General features: G+C 43.9%; 1 protein-coding gene across 3 annotated transcripts; it reads left to right on the forward strand.

Moving 5' to 3' along the window:
• Positions 1-1741: 1741 nt before the first annotated feature.
• tmem200a (transmembrane protein 200A) lies at positions 1742-16052 on the forward strand. 3 transcript variants are annotated; one of them, XM_060906276.1, is made up of 2 exons: positions 1742-2271; positions 14086-16052. In XM_060906276.1, the coding sequence occupies exon 2, from the start codon at positions 14106-14108 to the stop codon at positions 15591-15593; it is 1488 nt and encodes a 495-aa protein (XP_060762259.1). In that variant the 5' UTR covers positions 1742-2271; positions 14086-14105; the 3' UTR covers positions 15594-16052. The 3 variants fall into 3 exon arrangements, with proteins under 3 accessions (XP_060762259.1, XP_060762268.1, XP_060762278.1); XM_060906285.1 differs by lacking the exon at positions 1742-2271 and adding an exon at positions 2301-2480; XM_060906295.1 differs by lacking the exon at positions 1742-2271 and adding an exon at positions 2926-3010.
• Positions 16053-22914: the final 6862 nt, after the last annotated feature.

The raw sequence follows: 22914 nt of genomic DNA on the forward strand, positions 1-22914 counted from the left end.
CCATACGTTTGTGGGTTTCGTACCGATACAGTTATACTGCTACAGTACCGGTATAGTTGCTAGTGTGGACAGGTGTTGCGGTACGAAAGTAGTATCGTATCGGTACAAAATCCCTAGTGTGGACAGGGTATAAATTGACCGTAGGTGTGAATGTGAGTGTGAATGGTTGTCTATGTGTCAGCCCTGTGATGACCTGGCGACTTGTCCAGGGTGTACCCCGCCTTTCGCCCGTAGTCAGCTGGGATAGGCTCCAGCTTGCCTGCGACCCTGTAGAAGGATAAAGCGGCTAGAGATAATGAGATGAGATGAGATGAGGATCCCCCCCAGTTCTACATTTGTTTGGTCCATCATGTTTCCAGCCTTTCACTGCATACCCATTGACAGCCTGCCCTGAAATGGTTTTCATAAAAGTAGTGAGGCCATAGTACGCATCTCAAAATGCATCAAAATTAAGCCTTAAAACGGGATCTTTCTAAATTTTCTCCAGGGGGACCATGCCCCCTGACCCTCCTTGAAGGGAAGTATCGTGCCTGGAAATGTCCCCACCAACTTTGAACACAAAGTTACGCCCTTGGTAGACGCCGCAATTTGGGGAGAGAATTTTAGGGGAAGCTCGGCTTGTCTTGTCTCTGAGAAATCACCGCTGCGTACGAAACCCATACGTTTGTGGGTTTCGTACCGATACAGTTATACTGCTACAGTACCGGTATAGTTGCTAGTGTGGACAGGTGTTGCGGTACGAAAGTAGTATCGTATCGGTACAAAATCCCTAGTGTGGACAGGGTATAAATTGACCGTAGGTGTGAATGTGAGTGTGAATGGTTGTCTATGTGTCAGCCCTGTGATGACCTGGCGACTTGTCCAGGGTGTACCCCGCCTTTCGCCCATAGTCAGCTGGGATAGGCTCCAGCTTGCCTGCGACCCTGTAGAAGGATAAAGCGGCTAGAGATAATGAGATGAGATGAGATGAGATGAGATGAGGATCCCCCCCAGTTCTACATTTGTTTCGTCCATCATGTTTCCAGCCTTTCACTGCATACCCATTGACAGCCTGCCCTGAAATGGTTTTCATAAAAGTAGTGAGGCCATAGTACGCATCTCAAAATGCATCAAAATTAAGCCTTAAAACGGGATCTTTCTAAATTTTCTCCAGGGGGACCATGCCCCCTGACCCCCCTTGAAGGGAAGTATCGTGCCTGGAAATGTCCCCACCAACTTTGAACACAAAGTTACGCCCTTGGTAGACGCCGCAGTTTGGGGAGAGAATTTTAGGGGAAGCTCGGCTTGTCTTGTCTCTGAGAAATCACCGCTGCGTACGAAACCCATACGTTTGTGGGTTTCGTACCGATACAGTTATACTGCTACAGTACCGGTATAGTTGCTAGTGTGGACAGGTGTTGCGGTACGAAAGTAGTATCGTATTGGTACAAAATCCCTAGTGTGGACAGGGTATAAATTGAGCGTAGGTGTGAATGTGAGTGTGAATGGTTGTCTAAGTGTCAGCCCTGTGATGACCTGGCGACTTGTCCAGGGTGTACCCCGCCTTTCGCCCGTAGTCAGCTGGGATAGGCTCCAGCTTGCCTGCGACCCTGTAGAACAGGATAAAGCGGCTAGAGATAATGAGATGAGATGAGATAAAACCACAACCCACTATGGTTTGGTTTGGAACGAGCCAATCTGGCAACCCGGCGCCCACTACTACTCCTCCTCCTCCTCCTCGATTAGAAACGGCTCGCGCATCATCTAACGTGGCAGTCTCCAGGACAACGTTTAAGTGGAACTCTTCTCGCGCTGCTGACGTAGAAGAATCGGGATGGTCTCGTGCGTCTAACCGAGCCGGAAGCGGGTTTATCTGTTGTTGCGCGCGCGCGCGGTTCATTTCCCGATGGACGGATGAACTTGTGGAGAACCTTAACGCGTCTCGGAGGAGGAGGAGGAGGAGGGCAGGAGGACAGAAAGGACACGGGATGCGTGTTGATGAGGAGGATGCACGCTTTCGGAGGAAATCCGTGAAGCGCGTGCCATGCGACAGTCTTACGTTTTTGCGCCGCGCGCGCTTTGGAGATGCGATTTTGGAAAGAGAGAAGACGCGCGCGCGCGCCGGAACACACGCCTTGTTCTCCGGAAAGCCTTTTCTTCACGCGCGCGCGCTCATGTCAATTAGGATGAAGAAGAAGGATGAAACGCGCGCGTGCGTCATGATGATGATGATGATGATGATGGTGGCTAAATAAACCATTTCTTAACCAGTCGAACCCCAGCCCAGAGAAGGTGAGCTCCTTCCATCATCACTGTGTGAACTTTAAAGTCCACTCTTCATAAACTCGGGTCACACAAAAGGTTCTTCAGGCCGGAGATCTGTGAGAGCAGAAAGCGAGAACCTCCCACCCTGAAGAACCTGTGAGGAACCTGTCTTTAGTGAGAGTGGACAGCAGGAACCGCAACCTCCTGATCTTCAAACCCGAGCCCGTTTTCACCCGGTACACTCTTCATCCTGTCTTTTCCTTCAGAATGATCAACTCGAGCTGCATTCTGGTTTAAAACATGGGGGGGGGAGTCGAATTGAATTGAATTGAATTCAGTGTTTATCATTAAAGAAATTAAAAGACAAAATAAAATCCTAAAAAAAAATTTTGCCAAAAATTCAACGAAAAAAAAAAGAATAAAATTAAAACAGTAATATTCGAGTTGCATTATGGGGTGAAAAACCTAAACTCGATTTTTTTTTTTTTTTAAATTCAGAATTGATGAATATAAACCCGACACCAGTTTTCCCAGTTTATCCCTCAGTCTCCAAAGAGTTTATAAACTTCTGTTTTAGAAAGAAAGAAAGGTGAGCTTTCGGTGATCTTCTCCCAGAACCAGGAACGCTCAGCTGCTCTTGTTTTGTGTTTCATGAAACATTGACACCTGGAAGGTCAGCTGTGGAAAATCCGTCCTAAAGATCTTCTGTGTCTCAGGGTTCAGGAGCAACGCTGAGGAGATTCCAGAGTTTGGAGGAGATCAGCATGTGAGCTGCTGGAAAAATATAAATCAGATACAGCCTGAGCTCAGCTCTCTCTCACTTGTCTCTCTCTACCCTCTCTCTCTCACTTGTGTGTGTGTGTGTGTGTGTGCGCGCGTCTCTCTCTCATGTGTGTGTCTCTCTCTCTCTCTCATGTGTCTCCTCTCTCACTTGTCTCTCTCCCTCTCTCTCACACACTCACTTAGCGCTCTCTCTCACTTATGGCTCTCTTCCTCTCTCTCACACACACTCGCTTAGCACTCTCTCTCACTTGTGTATCTCTCTCCCTCTCTCTCTCACACACACACACACACACACACACTCGGCGCTCTCTGTCACTTGTGTGTCTCTCTCTCTCCCTCACACACACTCACTTAGCGCTGTCTCTCACTTGTGTGTCTCTCTCTCTCTCTCACACACAGTGCTGTCTCTCACTTGTGTGTCTCTCTCACACACAGCGCTCTCTCTCACTTGTGTCTCTCTCCCTCTCTCTCTCACACACAGCGCTCTCTCTCACTTGTGTGTCTCTCTCCCTCTCTCTCTCACACACAGCGCTCTCTCTCACTTGTGTGTCTCTCTCTCTCTCTCTCACACTCAGCGCTCTCTCTCACTTGTGTGTCTCTCTCCCTCTCTCTCTCTCACACACTCAGCGCTCTCTCTCACTTGTGTGTGTGTCTCTCTCTCTCTCACACTCAGCGCTCTCTCTCACTTGTGTGTCTCTCTCCCTCTCTCTCTCTCACACACTCGGCGCTCTCTCTCACTTGTGTGTCTCTCTCCCTCTCTCTCTCACACACACTCAGCGCTCTCTCTTACTTGTGTGTCTCTCTCCCTCTCTCTCACACACTCAGCACTCTCTCTCACTTGTGTGTCTCTCTCACACACACTCAGTGCTCTCTCTCACTTGTGTGTCTCTCTCCCTCTCTCTCTCTCTCACACACTCAGCGCTCTCTCTCACTTGTGTGTCTCTCTCACACACACTCAGCGCTCTCTCTCTCACTTGTGTGTCTCTCTCCCTCTCTCTCACACACACTCATTTAGCGCTCTCACTTGTGTGTCTCTCTCTCTCCCTCTCTCACACACACACACTGCGCTCTCTTTCTATCTCTCTCACTTGTCTCTCTCTCACTTGTGTGTCTTTCTCTTCCCTCTCTCAGCTCTCTCTCTCTCCTCTCTTTCTCAGCTCTCTCTCGGTTCTCTTTCTATTAGCTCTCACTCACTCTCACACACGCTCACTTAGCGCTCTCTCTCTCACTTGTGTGTGTGTGTGTGTGTGTGTGTGTGTGTCTCTCTCTCTCTCTCACACACACACACACTCAGCGCTCTCTTTCTATCTCTCTCACTTGTGTGTCTTTCTCTCCTCTCTCTCAGCTGTCTCTTCTCTCTCTCACTTGTCTCTCTCAGCTCTCTCTTCCCTCTCTCTCTCTCTCTCTCTCTTTCTTAGATTCTCAGACCCTCCCAATCATTCAGAACTGTTACTTTTTTTTTTTTTTTGGAGGTTTAAATTAAACTCGTTGCCACTAAAGAACAGCAGCTTGTTTATTGAACATCCTCACTTTAGTCCTAATGGGTGTGTCAGCGTTTAGTCAGTCAGTGAACCGTCTGTTCCTTGGCTTGTTGTGTGATTTGTTAATTCGGTGCAGTTGACAGCTGTTGAGGTCGTTTCATCATTGGTGACTCTGCAGGCCTTGTGTTTTCGGCGCTCTCGGATCTCCCAGCTGGAGCTAATCCGGAATAATCTGCAGCTCCGAGACTGAGACCCCAGTCAGAGCAGATCATCGTCCAGCTGAAGCATGGAAAGTGTGAAGAGCTTCATCGAGCCGTCCCGTCACCGATCGCTTTAGAACTAGTTCTGTTTATATCTGTTAATCCTCGTGTTGGAGAACTCTCTATGTATAAAACTGGTCTTCAGGTCCCATGTCTCGATCTTGTGTTGAAAGTTTGTTCAGACTCGACTGAGCATGAGGAGCTCTGTGCATGTTCCTGGGTAAAACTGAGCGGATCTGTGGATGCAGTATTTTGGGTCAAACTAATGCAAAACACTGTTAAAATGTAAAATGGTTCATTTCTACTTTGCTGTAAGATATTTATCCATATATTTACTGCTGTTTTACAGGGAAAAAAAAACATGTTGAAATAGCCGCTCTGTGCTTTCCGTCTTCATTTCTGCCTTGTTGTTGTTGGCTTTAAATGTACATTTCTGAAGTCTGTTTGCCAGAGTAGACGCCTAGTTGTAAGATATTACCAACTTAATGCTTTTTATTTTGTTCCCTTTGTAACGTGTCTCATGCAACCATTTCTTTGTGAGTTATTGTTTATAGGATTTTTGAATTCATGCTCTTAATTTGAACTCGTGGTTTGTTTTTTTTTTCTTATGTTGGTTAGTTATAAAACGACGGCCCTGAGGTTCCAAACGTACGCCGAACGCTAAAAACGACACGCGATCCGTATTTACACCACCACGCTTCTCATCGCATAGCTTGCTAACTAGCTGTATTGAATCCTGGGACTTTAAATCCAGCTCCTGTTTCAGCGTCCACTCCGAATTTCTCGTTAATATGACGTCGAATGGGAATCGAGTTTTGAGAAAAGGAGCTCTCGTTCATTTTATTTTCATTTATGCAAAACCTGAGTGTTTTGAGAATTTTCTCCTGGGGGACCCCACCGTAACGGCGCTAGCAGGAGCAAAAACAACAATAAGAACAAGAACAGGAATAAAATGGCCACCTGGGAGATCAATATATTTTTTAAACAAATAACCTGGTGAGTGTATGTGGAATATGATTTTTAAAAAGCAATGGTTTAAAAAAAAAAACACGACCTTCGTAAAAGTCGCTGAGAAAAACCGACAAATTCTCTTCCTTGGCCACCTGAGATCCTGGGGTTGGAGCTTGGTGAACATGGGTGGGAATTATTTAAATGTTCAATTCACCAGAGTGTTTGAGATATAATTGATGGCATTTAGCAGACGCTCTTATCCAGAGTAGCCTAAGGAGCAATTGGGGTTAGGTGCTGTTAGGGTTCACCCAGTCAGAAACGGTCAACTTACTTCTCGGGACCCCCGCCCTCGTACCACCTGCAGAATTCTGGGACGGAACACCGCAAAAAAACAGAGAACCAGAGATCGGTTTCACTGCTGTTTATTCACAGTTCTCTCGCCAAAGATGAAATATTACAAACACCTTTTATAACAAATTATAATCTCTCTAAACGGCTATTGTGTCTGTCGAATGTGTGTGTGTGTGTTTGTATGTGACCTCAGAGAGGGGTGTGTGTGTGTGTGTGTGTGTGTGTGTGTGTGTGTCTATGGGAGGGTGTGAGTAAGTGACATCATTTTGATATCTGTGTCTATTTGTGTGTGTGTGTGTGTGTGTTTGACTTGCGTGCAAGTGAGCAGCTTGATCTTGGGGAAGGTCAAATAATCTCCATCAGTGTGTGTGTAAATCATAACATAATGACATATTTCTGATAATATGACATGATAGCAAGGTACAAACAGATTTTAAAGGTCATTGCTTACGTACACCCCTTCAGGTCAGGGCACTATGTACAGTACTTAAGATGGTGATGGAATTTTTAAACACAGATAATATGTCTAGTCTACGAAGTCTATTCAAAGAAGGTCAAATACATCAGAAATTAATGCCAAGTTAAAGAATCTAAAAGCTAAACGATGAAAAAGCTAAAATATTAAAATCATAATTCTTAACACATGAATGTGTGTCTTGTGCTAAGTCAGCAAATTACATCTTGATTCAGCAATATGTAGTAAACAAAAATAAGAACAAACTTAACAACTGGCAAAACAAAGAAATGCTACTTCACCAGAGAAAGGTCAAACAGGATTCAACATTAAAGAAACTGGTTAACTCTAACAATCTTAAATCACAATCCTAGCTATAAGCTAGCTTAAATCATGGCATTAAATCTAACTTTTAATTCCCAATACACGTTGGCTATGCAGCTGTGGTTGTGTGTGATATCACCGCAGACCCTTTCGCCATCTAGACACATCTCTGATCAACAATACACATTTCATATCAAAACAAGCAAAATGTTCCCAAACAATGTCCAGCCGAGACAGAAGGTCATTTTAACCGAACAGAAATTAATCTGTAATTTTGTCACCATTTTAATAAATTACTGCCTTCTTGTAATTATTGTAATTATTTATCCTTACATAATAATAAACCCTAACGGGTGCCTTGCTCAAGGGTCTTCAGCCATTCCTGTTGGTCCAGGGAATGAAACCGGTGACCTTTTGGTCCCAAAGTTGCTTCTCTAACCATGAGGCCATGGCTTCCTCGTCTTGGGGGGGGGGGGAGACTAATGGTGATGATACACGGGGCAACTTTTTGGGCAATGTTGCCGAGCAAAGTTGCTGGCAACGAGCAACTAGGTGAGACACAGGGCAACTTTTCAGGGCAACAACAGTTAGCAACGGCAGTTTACAGTTAGCTAAAAAAAAAATTGATGTCTTAATTTTTGCTGTGACCATTTAATCAAGCTGTCTGTTGTTTTTTAGAGCTTTGGTGAGGTAAATTCCTCCATATAGAATATTAAAATAACAACTTACCGGCGTAAAAACAGATGAGGAGTCTCTCCATCTCTTCACTTCACTGACACTGAGCGGCCGCCATATTTGTTTGAAATTTCTGATCCGAACCTCACCGGAGGTCACATGACTCAATACTCGCGTTCTGATTGGCTTATCTCAAAAAGTTGCCAGAGATTATCAAAACCATTCAGAAAGAAGCAATGTTGCCCAATCTCAATAGAAAAGAGTCAAAACGCAATTGCCCAGCAACATTGCTCGGCAACATTGCCCAAAAAGTTGCCCCGTGTATCATCACCATAACCTGACCACACTCATTTCCAAGCCAGTGTCTGAATAATAAATAAATAACCATGAAGAACTATTTTGTTCTAAGAACGAACCAAGAGGTAAATGTTAGACTCCTGACAGGTTCTAGATGTTAAGAAGAAAATAATGTGCGTTAATTCTGGATGCCCCGAGCTTCTAAAAAGCTTCTGGAGCATTCTGATAAGAAGAAAACACTGCCATAGGATTCCTCCAGGGAGATGGGACCACTCTCTCTCTCTCTCTCTCTCTCTCTCTTAATCTCCACCATGCTGCTGCTGTGTGATGAGTTTTTCATGGAGTCATCATCAAAAGCGCAGAAACACACACACACTCCCTGTGTGTGTGTGTGTGTGTGTGTGTGTGTGTGTGTGTGTGTGAGGGAGAGATAAAGAACAGAAGACAGGAGCAAGCCAGCTTGTGATCTGTGGTGTGTGGGTGGAAGTTGTGGTGAGTTCTGAGATCCTTTTGTTTGTGTTGAATCCACCGACACGCTATCTGTCTGCTAAGAGACGCCTAGAAATAAGAGGAAACCCTGACGTGTGTCAACCAGTTTATACTTGCTCTTTATTGCTAATTACACTTTGTTGCTCATTCGCGTTCATTCAGCGCTGTTAAATATACAGCTGTGGTGGTCCAGGGTAACATGAGGAGTGTGTATCCATGCTGTTCGCTGTTTGAGCAGTAGGAAGAACATTTCCACACATGCATGAGTGCACACACACATGGAGCTTGGGGTTATTAAAGAAACGCAACTTGTTAAGTCAGCATGAAGTCATCTACAAATTGAAATTGTACTAAGTGCTTAGAAGGCCTGATGTTTTTGCGTTGCCATAAATTCTCTTTAAAAAGCATAATTCCTGAAGTCTGGGTGGTTTTTTTTTTTTTTTTTTTTTGGGGGGGGGGTGCTAAATCAGTCACAGCTGGTCCTGCATCAGATTAACTTATGGAGTCAAAACAGGAAAACATTTTCCCATGCCAACTTCTGACTCGAAAGTAAGCCTGTATTATGGTGTCTGGCATGACGCGGTGGCATTGTTGTCTTGGTGAATAATCCCACAATCCAAAAAACAGTTCGTAGTGTACAAAATTACATCGTTGTTTTTTGTCCCCCCCCCCCCCAAGCTTGTGCTACACTTACAATCACGTCACGCACCCACGCTCGTTTGAAGAAAAAAAAAAACTCTCCAGGCTGGCTCTTGTTGCCTAGGCAACGCATAAGCATTCCGTCGAAGTCGTTCCCGGAACCCCCGCTAATTTTACTTTCTCTAACAAATTAGAGAATCGATACAGACAGCAGAACACACTCACGCTCCACTAAAAACCGTTCTCGATCCAGGAGACGAGTGATGGTGGGGGTGTGAAAGAGAAAGCGATCGAGCGAGGCGAGGATGAAGAGATGATGCAGAATAAAAAAAAAAAGTTCAATCAAGAGCATGATGACTGTTAGGAAGTATGGACTTGCAGACAGGAACGAAGCTCTTTTTTCCAGCGTCGTGTGAGTGAGGAACTTTCAGATAAATCAATGGACTGCTCATTTTTGCTCAAGAGGAAGGAAAAGCGTAGGGTAGAACACAAAAAGTTCGGTCTGAATTCCAGGAAGGACGCGCGTGGCTGCAATCGAACATTTCGTTCGTGCTAGAACGTGACGAGTCGCTTGTCTCAAGTTTCTCATTCTGATGCCCAACACTAACAGCTATATACAACTTCAAGCTAAACAAATTAAATAATTAAACATGCTGTTATGTGCTTGGCTTGGTTCTCAGATTAGATTAGCAAAGCAAGCTAACTGTACTAGCGACATACATTCACCAGAGGCACCAACCATCTCTGCTACTTCCTTCCAAGCTTCTTCGTCATGTCACTATATTTCTGTCATTTATTAAAAGGTTCGAAATGATGACAAGAAACTATGCTTATAAGGTTTTTCTTTCATTTTTTTTTTTGCAGAAAGTAACTGCAGGTACGAAGGAAAGTTATTTGTCAGGAACCGAAGAAATGTCTGACCATATTGTTGAAACCGTGGCTCGGTGTCATGCGCGTACCTGGAAAATGATCAATCGCCGACAAAGCAACTGCACGGGGCTCGGATTTCAGAGCCGTAGGGATCGGTGTTACTGCAGCGCTTTGAGCGACGGTGTCGTCGTGTGGGGTGGAGATGGAAAAGCCATGCTGTTTGTGTGTTTTATGAGTGTCGTCGTTGCCAATTCAGACAACAAGGCTGGGCTTTCAGCACTCTGGATGATTACATGAACGCTCGTTCATTACGCGATGGGCTGTGCACTGTCAGTCCTGTCTGAGATGCTTCCTATTGCTACAAGGGAAATAATCACTTTGTTGAAATTGGCATTCAGGGCAGATTTCACGTCTTTTGACATGCGACTAGTCGGGGTACGTGGAAAATCATGGAGATTTGTTGGACTGGACAGTAGGTAAAGCTCTCATGACTCAAAAAGTGTTGGTCTTTGACCTACTCAGGATAAAGGGGTGGGCGATATGACAAAAATATCATATGATACTTGATACCTAAACGGTTCCATCTAATCGGAGCATCTAACTGTTGTAAATTGTCACAATTTATCACATTGTCATTATTATATCATCATATCTCCAGCTGTAATTGAGGAACGGTTAATAGACCCAGCTATGGTGCAAAGGTGCTTATTAGCATGTCCCTTATATTGTTGTTGCATCAGATCTATAGCCTAGGTCACAACCGGACGTACGATTTTTTGGCCTTGCAATTTTTGGCGTTTCCCAAATCGCTGCGTTTTTTTTGTTCATGGAGAAAGACGCACGTTGGCCGTAAGTTTGTCTTGTAACCTGAAAAAACCGTAAGCGCCCGTAGAGTTTGTTTGACATGACAAAGAACCTCTGCGGTCGGTCTGCAGCCAGTCTACGGCTCGAAAATCAGCACGTCACACACGCGCCCTCCATGCGTTTTTTGCACGTAGACTGGCCGTAGGAGCACGTAAGGCTGGTTGTGACCGAGGCTTATGTATTTATGATGCGATTTGAAATATGATGGGGACTTTTAATAACACTTGTAATTTTCACACTTTAGTCTTCCAGTCTTGGAAACATGAATTCAATAAAACTATGGTCCCCAGGGAAAACGATATGGAATCAATTTTGTGCCAAAATGTTCATACAATACTTTTGAAATATCAAACAAAAACGACAAATCAAAATACGAAAAAAGAAAAAAAGTCAAATTTTTTAGACTGGCAAACAAATTATTCGTGTAATCGTGCAAAACATCAGTCTATTACTCTTCAGAAAACTTTTATTTTTGTTCCGCGTCTTTCTCAGTTTTGCTTAACGTAATTTATTTTGGTTGCGATTCCAGCTTTCTCATTTGCGCTCCCTGACTTTTTGCTTGCAGTTTTGGCACAAACTTCACGTGTGGGCGGGCTGTCCAGGAATGCATTCCCATTGGCTAACTTGTGTTTGACTGACAGCTCCGCTCAGCCATTCCCTACTCGGATTCTGGCGGACTGTTTGACGAGTGACCGATCCATTGACGGTAAACAAGGATCGAGTGGACTTCAGTGGCGACTATGATACTGAATTAATTCAACAAAGTGTAAATTCAATATCATAGTCGCCACTGAAGTCCACTCCATCCTTGTTTACCGTCAATGGATCGGTCACTCGGCAAACAGTCCGCCAGGATCCGAGTAGGGAATGGCTGAGCGTAGCTGTCAGTCAAACACAAGTTAGCCAATGGGAATGCATTCCTGGACAGCCCACCCACACGTAAAGTTTGTGCCAAAACTGCAAGCAAAAAGTCAGGGAGCGCAAACTAGAAAGCTGGAATCGCAACCAAAATAAATTACGTCAAACAAAACTGACAAAGACACGGAACAAAAATAAAAGTTTTCTGAAGAGTAATAGACTGATGTTTTGCACGATTACATGAATAATTTGTTTGCCAGTCTAAAAAAATTGGATTTTTTTTTTTTGTATTTTGATTTGTCATTTTTGTTTGATATTTCAAAAGTATTGTATGAACATTTTGGCACAAAATTGATTCCATAAAACGAGAGGTGGGGAATCTGTGTTGCAGTTAAGCTACATGGGTTTCCCCAAAGCGTTTTAGCGTGTCGGGCCCGATCCGCTTGCTCTGCCTGCCGAAACGCTTAGTCGCTTTAGTTAGAATCCGATACGCTTAGATTTCCTACCCACAAGTAACTAGATACATAGGAGAGCAAATAACAGGTCCATTTACATACTGATTGATATTTGTGTTAAACAAGCGCTCTTTTTTTCCCCCCAATGTTTGTGTTGATTCTGTCAAAGTAATATGTCTGCGTGGTATGATGGAAACAAACTAATCTGTTGGCTGTGTCAAGATCACATGTTCAAGCCGTCCAATAAAAACATCGAAAGAAAACGTCAGACATCCCAGAAGCTTCCGATTCATTATAAGCGATCTCATTGGCTGCCGATCTCATCCCGCACCAGACAGACAAAGCCGACTGATTTTAATAAGCGAGGAGAAGACTCGCTGGACAAATTAATCCACATCAGCATGGATGACAGCGAGATGGACTACGAGGGGGTCGCCCAACATTGGGCCAAGCAAAAGCCAAGGAGAATTAATCTGCTTTAAAGGAGTAGAAAACTTAATCCATTAGTTTGGGTTTGCAGAAAGATTATGTACTTATAAACACTCTCACCAAGTGAAGTTGTCCAAATGTGTCAAATATAGCATAATTTCAAATAATAATCATACGCAGTTTTGGCAGTGTGATGTCACTGGGATCCGTTTAACAAAAGGCGGCTCCGGATTATTCTTTTGTTAAAGGATCACAGCGACATCGCACTGCGAAATACGCTTATTATTATTCGCAATTATGCTACATTTGACACTTAACAAATTCCTTTCATGAAATGTGTTTAAAAGTACATAACCTTTCTGCAGACTTAAACTGTAGAAAGTAAGTTTTCTTTTCCTTTAAATATGTTTTAATCTTAATCTAGTCCATTTAATAAAGTGCCAAAATTTACACTTTATTATACGCAGTCGCCTTACTTTTCTTTTCAGTGTATCTTAGTTATACACATATTACGGTAATTGCATCAGAAACATTCTAAATCATTACATTTATAGTAATACAGCAACTTATTTTAAGGTGGCAGGTCTTAGGTTCAGATCCCTTTGTGATCAACAGGAGGTCATGATGATCGATTCTCTTCATTGGATTGCATAAGATGGAGCAAACCACTGTTCATATTTTCATGCACATTTTTGTTACAACACTACTTGATCATAGATAATTAAGGGATCCCTGTAGATTTTCAATCTATCCTATACCTCAGTAATCTATAATAAAACAGTTTAACTTGCATGTTGAACTTTAAGGTGAAATTTCAAATGTGTTTACATTAATACTATTTAGGTCAGAAATCATTGAAACACTGGTAAAATCTATCCTATAATCATGGATCTAAAACCTCTCAGAGACCCTGAAAATGCACCTGAGAGCATCGATTTTCAAAAAATTTTCCGGGGGAGCATGCCCCCGGACCCCCCTAGTTTCACTTCACGCCTTTGGCACTCAATTGTCTGTGTATTATCATGCCAGAATTTAGGGCTTTAATTTTTTTCTGGGGAAAACACTGAGCTATAAAAAATATTTCGATTTAATTCCACAGTATTCCTCTCACCATCTGTACACGATGAGCAGCGTGTTGGGATATTTTCTCGACCGGGAAGTCACTTGAATGCAACAATAGGATACAGATATATTTGGTCTATTTGCGGTTCATTGGTCTCCGTGTGCTCGGCTGTTTCGTTCACGTCACCCAGGCTTTTTGTTGTTTCCTGTTCATGACCGGTTGCTATATTTGTAGAGTCTCTAAGTATTTATAGAAGAGAATCAAAGCAATGAAATAATGACCTGCATTATAAATGTGTGCATTTCTGCTGTTTCCTGCTGCTTCAATACAGCGTCTAATTAAGCTGTCTTTTTTGGTGTCAATCACAACAAAAACGTGCACAATTTTTCATGAATGTAGTTTTTTGTCTTTGGTTTAATCAGTGACTTTGATTCAGAGCACAGCTGGCGTAATTCTTGCCAAGACGGAGGTGGTCGAGTCTATCCGCTAAACCCCTTTCCTGAAGGTTACTGTCTAAACAAAGCCAAAAAGGTGCCTGTGAGCAAGGATACAGCATCTCGGTTATCTCAATGCATGCTCTTTGTTTTTGTTTTTCCAGGCCTGCGTGTTGCCATAGCGATGATTGCAACTGGGGGCGTGATCACGGGCCTGGCAGCCCTGAAGAGGCAGGACTCCGCCCGCTCCCAGCATCACCTGCCCATCCAGTCCCCTGTCCCTCCTCCTGAGAAGAAACGTCTGAAAAGGAAACCTCGCACGGATATCGTTGTGGTACGTGGAAAAATCCGCCTGTATTCCGCCTCTGGTTTCTTTCTAGTCCTTGGAGTTCTGATTTTGATGGTTGGTATCGCTATGGCTGTACTGGGGTACTGGCCTCACGAGGACCACCAGAGGACACCCGAGAGCAACCACTCGGGGAACGATACCCGGGCAGCGGCGGCGCAGGAGCGGGCGGGAAAGATGGCGAAGTTCTTTGAGCAGCACTTGCACTCAGAGAAAATGAAGATGCTCGGTCCATTTACGATGGGCATTGGGATCTTCATCTTCATCTGCGCAAACGCTATCTTACATGAGAACAGGGACCGAGAAACAAAGATCATTCACATGAGGGACATGTACTCAACGGTCATAGACATCCACAGCCTGAGATTACAAGAGCAGAAGTGTATGAATGGGGCCTACGTGGGTCCCTACGCTGACCACGAGATCCACTGTTTCGGTCAAGACGGTCAGTACACCTCGCGGCTAGCCGCTAACACGCTGCTGACGTTCTCTGGATTGGGCGGTGATGTACGACTGTCCCGCCGCACAAGCTCAGCCGAAGATGAGGAAGGTCTAATGAGCGAAGGAGGCTCGAGCTCATTGTCGCCTGGATATAGAGAACGTTCCGGATCGATATTCGGGTTCCGGCCTGAAGGACTGCGTCACTGGGAAGACAAACGTAACGTTCTGAAGAAGTGCCAGACGCGCTCCATCGTATCATCGTCCATCAGCGCCTTCACGCTTCCCGTGATCAAACTCAACAACTGCGTGATTGATGAGCCTGACATTGACGACATAACCGAGGACTCTGAGCAGCTACGAGACAGATCAATACCTTCATCCATGGAGTCCTTAACCGTACCTATGCCAGATATCTCAAAAGCCTTCAAGCCTCCCAGTACAGCGTTGCTCCGAAGTAACTCTGCTACAGGATCTGCATCTGCTTCACCATCCTCCCTGTCCCCTGGAGCCACCAGTGGCCGATTCCTGTCTCCCGGAGCAGCCCGGAAAGACTTTGGCTCAAACAATTCTATCCACATGCTCTCGGCTCATTCCAAGTCTCTGGACCTGGAACGAGGTCCGACCACACTGAGTGTACAACCGGAACAGCGCAAGCACCCCAGCTGGCCCAGGCTCGATCGCAGCAACAGCAAAGGCTACACCAAACTGGAGAATAAAGAAGACCCGATGGACAGGCTGCTGGTGCCCCCAGTGGCCATTAAGCGGGATTACACCAAAAAAGAGAAATTGCTCATGATCTCGAGGTCGCACAACAATCTGAGTTTCGAGCATGATGAGTTTATGAGCAGCACTCTGAAAAGAGGGACATCCGAGACCAGATTTTAAGGGACGTTCCGTGTTCCGTACACACCCTCATCCCTCTGCAATAGACGTTTTGTTGTTTTGCCATTGTTGAAGTGGTTGTGAATTTCAGAAACACAAGTCCCATGGACTGCAAGCTCAGGTGGATATTCTGATAGACAGAGCAAAAAAACAAAGCGTGAGGATTTTTAACCCCAGAAACAAAAACTCACTGTAAATAGACTGTGATGTAATAGCGGTGTCATTTGTTACATTTGCGAAATACGTTTTAGTACATTTCTGTATTTGATAACCGTTGATACAGGACCTATTGTTATTTGTGTGTAGTGTGTGTGCATTGTTGTAACAGAGATGGACAATTATTTTGCTATAAGGTTTTAAATAAGTTATTGTTCAAAAAAAGAAAAACATACACGGCTATTTTTGAACCTGAGTCTTCAGTGTATTATTTATCTGTTTCTCAGAATAAAAGTTTTCACACAAGACAGAGTTTTATATATCCTGTATAGTCGATGCCAACACGAAAGCACTTCAAATCTCACCAACGTCATTTAATCTGTGTGGCACGGTGGTGTAGCGGTTAGCGCTGTCGCCTCACGGCAAGAAGGTTCCGGGTTCGAGCCTACTGGCTGATGAGGGCAAAAAAAAGTTTGCATGTTCTCCTCGTGTCTGTGCGGGGGTGCTCCGGTTTCCCCCACATACAGTCCAAAGACATGCAGGTTAGGATAATTGGTGGCTCTAAATTGACCGTAGGTGTGAACAGCTGGTTGTTTCTTATCTCTGTGTGTCAGCCCTGGTCAATTTGCAGTTGCTGTTCTTGCACAATATCTAAATCATTAATAATATTCAGAATCGTAACAGGACTGAACATTTTGTTCTTGTTTTGCTTACATTTCTGGGGAACATTAACATTTATTGGCTAATTAGTCAAAACACCAGTCAATCAGAGTAGTTTATTAGTTTTGTTGTTAAGTAAATCATTCCCTTAGAAGCGAATAAAGGCAAATTCAATCCTCCCTCCTCGCTTTCTCAGTCTCTCGGGTCCTGTGACACAGCTGAGAAAACTTTCCGCCTCTTGGCAAGAAAGTGAACAGCTTTCCCGTGTTTATCAGCTTCAGCTGCTCTGGGAGGAACAACACGATGGCTGCCAGACTCCGATCCCAACGAGAGACTTTCACCGTTCTGCAGATGAACGGCCAATCAGCCCACGCTCGAAAACTCGTCATGGCATCTACGGGAATAAAGGAACGCAGAAACAATGCAGCAACAGAACAGAAAAAAAAAACGAGCCCGGAGATCCAAAAGTTACGCCATAATCCTTATCGGAAAGAATTTGACACGGGCTGTAGGAGTAACAAAGGATTATATAGAGAGGATATGACACAGTGGCACGAAGATATGAAGTTCATCTTTGAGTGGCGAACGTATATATTACAAGTGAAATATTTTCAACACGAGAAGATAAACTTCATACACTACCGTTCAAAAGTTTGGGGTCACCCAGACAATTTTGTGTAGTTTTCCATGAAAAGTCACACTTTTATTTCCCACCATAAGTTGTAAAATGAATAGAAAATATAGTCGAGACATTTTTCTGGCCATTTTGAGCATTTAATCGACCCCACAAATGTGATGCTCCAGAAACTCAATCTGCTCAAAGGAAGGTCAGTTTTATAGCTTCTCTAAAGAGCTCAACTGTTTTCAGCTGTGCTAACATGATTGTACAAGGGTTTTCTAATCATCCATTAGCCTTCTGAGGCAATGAGCAAACACATTGTACCATTAGAGCACTGGAGTGAGAGTTGCTGGAAATGGGCCTCTATACACCTATGGAGATATTGCACCAAAAACCAGACATTTGCAGCTAGAATAGTCATTTACCACATTAGCAATGTATAGAGTGGATTTCTGATTAGTTTAAAGCGATCTTCATTGAAAAGAACAGTGCTTTTCTTTCAAAAATAAGGACATTTCAAAGTTACCCCAAACTTTTCAACGGTAGTGTATCTTCGCACCACCATGTAATGTTCTTTTATCTTGTATGGACACGGCCACACAAAAAATACGCGAGTTATTCAAAAGAATTTTAATGTTGAGCCAGTTCGCCATTTTGAAAACGTGTGTCTAGTCAGTGGGAAAACACTGGGAGTGACATCATCGGAGTGAAATATTGGGAATTATTATCCATACGGGAGACTTTTTCGATGGAATAAAAACATGTGTTCTGTTCCCGTCTAGCAGGTTTCGTTCATTTGACTTGATGGCATGGAATATTGTTAGCATATCACTTATTCTATGTGTATTACGTCACTCTATCCAATGGGGAATGAGCGTTGAATATGGTTTACGATACTGCACAGTTGTCAAGACAATATGACGTCACACATCGGAGACGTAAAACTTCCGCGCGAGCGAGCAAGCGACTGTGACAATTTGTAAACAACCTTTGTTTGTTGCCAAGTTTGCTTCGTTAAACCTGGAAGATTTTTGAAAGAGAAAAGCGCATTGAACACCTGAAAGGAATGCGTATGTAGTATAATGATAATATTGTCTGGCTTTTTTTCGTGGTCTATCAGATATATATTCCATTCAGCTACTCGTCTTCGACTCGTTCAGTATCATGCTTGCTGAATGGAATATATCTGATAGACCACGAAAAAAAGCCAGACAATATTATTTAAATATGTCCCTCAGATCCGCGATGTATTTTGTATGAAAAATGCAAGTTTTTCAATACAAGAAGATAAACTTCATATCTTCAAATCAACACGAGTTTCTTTTTATTATATCGACACATTCACAAACAAAAAGTCCCCAAATTTATCAAAACGACTCATCGATTTCCTCATGAGTGACACATAGACATATGTTTACGTCACGGTTTTGGTTCTCCGTGTCCTGGACGGAGCTTGTATGAAAAATACCAGTTAGTGAGTGGCGTATTTCCCAGTAAAACACTCGCGTCTATGTAATATATATAGAGGCGCTGCGTGAAAACGGAGCGCCTGATGAACGTAAAATGTGTTTAACTATTAAATTATTTTTTTAAAGCAAATTAAAAATAAGCGCTGGATAAAAACTCCTCTATCTTATGTTTTGTTGTCTGGTGGTCAAGCGTTTGAGATACGTTGCCTTGCATTTATAATCGGGTTCCCTGGAGTTGCAAAAGCCATCAAAACTCAGGTTTATGCTTTTTAAATAATTCGAGCTGCTCTATAAATGAGTCTCGTCCCAAGACGGTGCTTCTGAAGAGAATTCTTGAATGCTGGCTCGAATCACTATCGCTGTTACAGAGCTGCCCTGACCTCGGATCGTAATTATCAAGTTAACGAATCTGCCAAGTGTGATCTTCCAAATAGGGATGATCTCATTCTGAGGAAACAAGCAGTGTGAGATTTCTCCTGGCATGAGATCTTGTCCATGGTGTTGTTCCTGAGGTGTTCTGGACCACCGTCCTGCGTTGAAAGCTCTGAAGAAACTCGCAGCGATGCTTCATTACGTATAAACTGATGACTTCTATCAGATTCTCAGAAATGCGAGGGCCGTGTTTTATTAATGCTTCAGCAAACCTTGAAAGGTCGAACCTTAGAACAGGGTTTCAGGTCCATAGAACGTTCTCACGAGTCGCGTTATAACATGGAAGGAATAAACCACTGGGTGTTGTGCTGTTGTAGGAAAACAATCTCTGATTTTGTGATTACTGCATGGCCACATGTACTATTCTTCTTAGCCTCCTCACTGGTGTTCTGTGATGTGATCTGGATGCTCGTGGCTTTATTTCGCCATCGCTTGTCCATCATCGGCGCACCAGATGCTCACCATGGCAACAGCAGGACTCCTGATACTCACCTACCTGACATTAAAGACAGAGCTCTGTAGGATGTCAGCTCCAAAGGACATCATTAGAGAACAAACCCTGAAGCGTGTTTGCAAGCACACCGCTTTCCTGATATTTCTCCCCGATTCCTGTTTCTATATACGGAACGGCTTTAATCGCGTCTCTTCCTGTCCGCGACGAAAATAATCTGATCGCACCGTTCACACAAGCTAGGGGATAACAAGGGTCCGGTGTGGTGTGACTATGCTAATTATGATCATTTTTGTTATTTTGTTTTGCAAAAGCATGCTAATGGCGTTGAGTGATTTCTCTGCTGTTTAACACAGGATAAACTTAGCAAGTACTCAAAGTATGCTTAGCTAGCATCCATGCTAACTGCACAAGAATATTAAGGATATTCTAATGACTTGCTTGCAATCAAAACCTAAACTGAATGGATATAAATTGCTAGTCTATACAGTAACTTGTGTATCCTGGTTGTACTTCCAGAGTGACCGGTCATCGTCTTCTCAGGACCTTCAAATATAATTCAGGATGTTGGACACGTGACCTGTGACGGAGGCGAGTGTGTTCAGGTTGTGTTGAAAGCACTCTGTAAATCATAACAGACAACTTGTGGACAAGGAAGTTCCAGGCTTGAGAATGTAAAGGGAGTCACACTAAGGCACAAAAAAAAATTTTCAGAAGTATTCTCATGATGATATTTGAAGATAAAGTGGAGAGAGATGATCTGAGACTGCGTCAAGTGTCACATTTTGGCTCTGCCTTTGGCTGAAGCCTGTAGAGGCCCCTGTCTGTCTGGGGATGTTTAACTGAGTTCGAGCGTGTTTAAGAATGTAATTGGCGTGCCAGCCTCAGGCCTCGCAGTGTGGCACCACTAAGTACTGACTATGTAAGTGCCACTTTACATAATCTTATCTCGCGATGTGATCCTCCAGAGCCGAGCAGTCTAGGGCGCTGTCTGGGAAAGGAACAGATTTTGCAATGTAGGTTCGGATCCTGGCATCGATGTAAAAGGCTGAGCACAGGTCTCTAGTTATTTTTAACTGATGTACAGATTTGTAAATGTAATACCAGTGGGACGCAACTAGCGCTGAGCGCTAATCCGCATCATGCTATAATGTTTAAAGTCAAGTCAAGGTCCCTTCCACACCAGGATCTGGTCTTCCCAGGCAGTCTCCTATCCCAATACTACCTACTTCTTTGACGCGCATAGGTGTGGCACCAATCTCCATTTCTATAGCCTTCGGCCTCTTGCCTAGTATACAGCCAGGCCCGCCGACAGGGGGGGACAAACGGGTATGTTGTCCCGGGCCCAGGAATGGGGAGGGCCCAGAACTGGGCTCTCATGAAGTTGCGATTTCAAAATGTGTTGATTTGGGGGAGAAATGTGCTATATTTGCATTCAATAAATGATTTCTAGATCTTTTGCCTTTATTGTCTTTGAAAAAGGCGTCAAGAACCCCCTACCACCCCTAATGCAAAAATGGTTTGGTCTGACTCTTTGATTGAGGGGAAAAAAACGACATCGTTCGATCATAGCGCTTCGACAATCAGCGTGCGTGCCATTTGCCAACATGCACAAGTCAGGAGCACAGAAAAGAAAAGAAAAGAGAAAAAGAGAGGAAGAAACCAGGAGACTCAGGGGCTCACTGCATAAATATTTTAAAAAAGATTCGGATGATGCAGCAGGTAGTAGCAAAGGCAGTGGGGCAGCTGAGCCAGGTAAGACACAGCCAACTTTTTCCAGCCCCGTAAAGTAACCCCAACCAAGGCACGCGCGGTACGCAATTCATGTTACAAACGAGGGGAGAGCAAGTCACACTGAACACCATATCAAACGCACAGGGCATTGAATCATTTCATAACCACAACGGCTTAATAACATTGTGTTTCATATATCTGATTGAAGCTAAGGATATTCACATTAGCCCGCAATCATATCCCGCCGTTTCTCGAGCGGTGTGTTCTTCTCTGCTTTTCACACTGGACAGTACGCACGCACAGTATACTATGTTCACCCCCAGCCCTGCCCGAAATCCCCCGTCCATCGCTGCTCCTTCAAGAGCACCCCAATCGCGTGATTATAGTAGACTATCCACGAGTTTAGGAAGGCATTGCGGGGGCTGTCGCATGCAGGCTTGGGGCGTAACAGAATACATTTAATGGCGTTCGGTTAAAGGATACAAAATAACAGTAACCGCTTATTCCGTTACAGTACAGGGGGGAAAGATTCAGTGAAATTGGGGATTACTTCACAGGATCACAATGTGTGTGAGGTTGCTGGTTTTGGGCTTTTTTTTCAAGCCTGCATTTTACATTGGCTTTTCGTTTGCTTCTGCTCTGCTAAACCCACACATGCACAAACCCGATAGCAGCTGACAGCGGCTCTGACTTTGCAAAGCAGCACACTTTGCAGACTAAGGAAATGTTAAAATGTTAAAGCTGTAAAAATGTTGAAATGCTAAAATGAAATGGTTGTTGACCGGTTGAATGGTTTTTGAATACCTGTCATTTAAGGGTTGGAGTGAGTAGAGACTGGGATAAGAGAGGTGGGTGTGTGTGGGTTGGCCTGGGGGGGTTGGCCCGGGGGGGGCCCATTCAGAGCATTTTGTCCCGGGCCCAGCCAAAGCTGTCAGCGGCCCTGTATTGAGGTTTTTCACCCACGTGACCAAGTCATGTGAGGCTGCCATTTTGGACGTCACGGCTCGAATCAGTTTGAATGCGAGGAAGGTGACAAACGAAAAACATAAAAGAAAAAGGAGCGAGATGCAGAAAACACCTTCACTATCCAGCGACGTGGGGCATTTACAGGGCGAGCAGAGGGAGAGGTATTTGCAAAAATTGAGGTTAGCAGGCTTAGAGAGCGACGTTTACCTGCTTCCACCAGGATTGTTCACTGACGTACGGAAGTACACGAAGCCTTCGTCTTTACCTGACTTCGGCCCACATGATCTGTATACCTATGTCGTTAAAAACCCATCGCCATACACAGGTATTGATCTGAAAGCGTATAAGAGTTTGGATGCCTACAAATATTTTGTGTCAGGCTGGGTAACATGCCTACATCAGCGGGTCGTCCCTGGAGCCGGTGGTCGCCATCTTATTACAGCTAAGGTTTGGTCACATTTTCATTTACTTTCGGTCCTCAGGATAAACAAAATGTAATTAAATGTCATTGAAATAACTTCTTAGTCTGTTGAGACATGGCCCGTTATAAATTTGCTGTTACCAGGCAATGACCAAGAACTGTATTATTAGGGTTGGTGTCTGTGTTGTAGCAGTGTACTAGCAGCTAGCTGTTAGCACTAGCTAATGTCAACAACATAGCTAGTATGTTACTGTAGCAATGTTTACGTTCAGTCATTTGGATGACTGTTAAAACCTTTCAGTCTCAAGTTTTTCCTTTACTGTATTTACTAGTTTACTGTAATTATGGCCCAGCAGCTATTTACACCGGATCCAGTGTAAATAGCTGCTGGAGCGCGCTCTGGCTTGCTCCCCCTC

This window comes from Neoarius graeffei, chromosome 2 (assembly GCF_027579695.1).
Source record: "Neoarius graeffei isolate fNeoGra1 chromosome 2, fNeoGra1.pri, whole genome shotgun sequence".
Taxonomy (NCBI): Eukaryota; Metazoa; Chordata; class Actinopteri; order Siluriformes; family Ariidae; genus Neoarius; species Neoarius graeffei.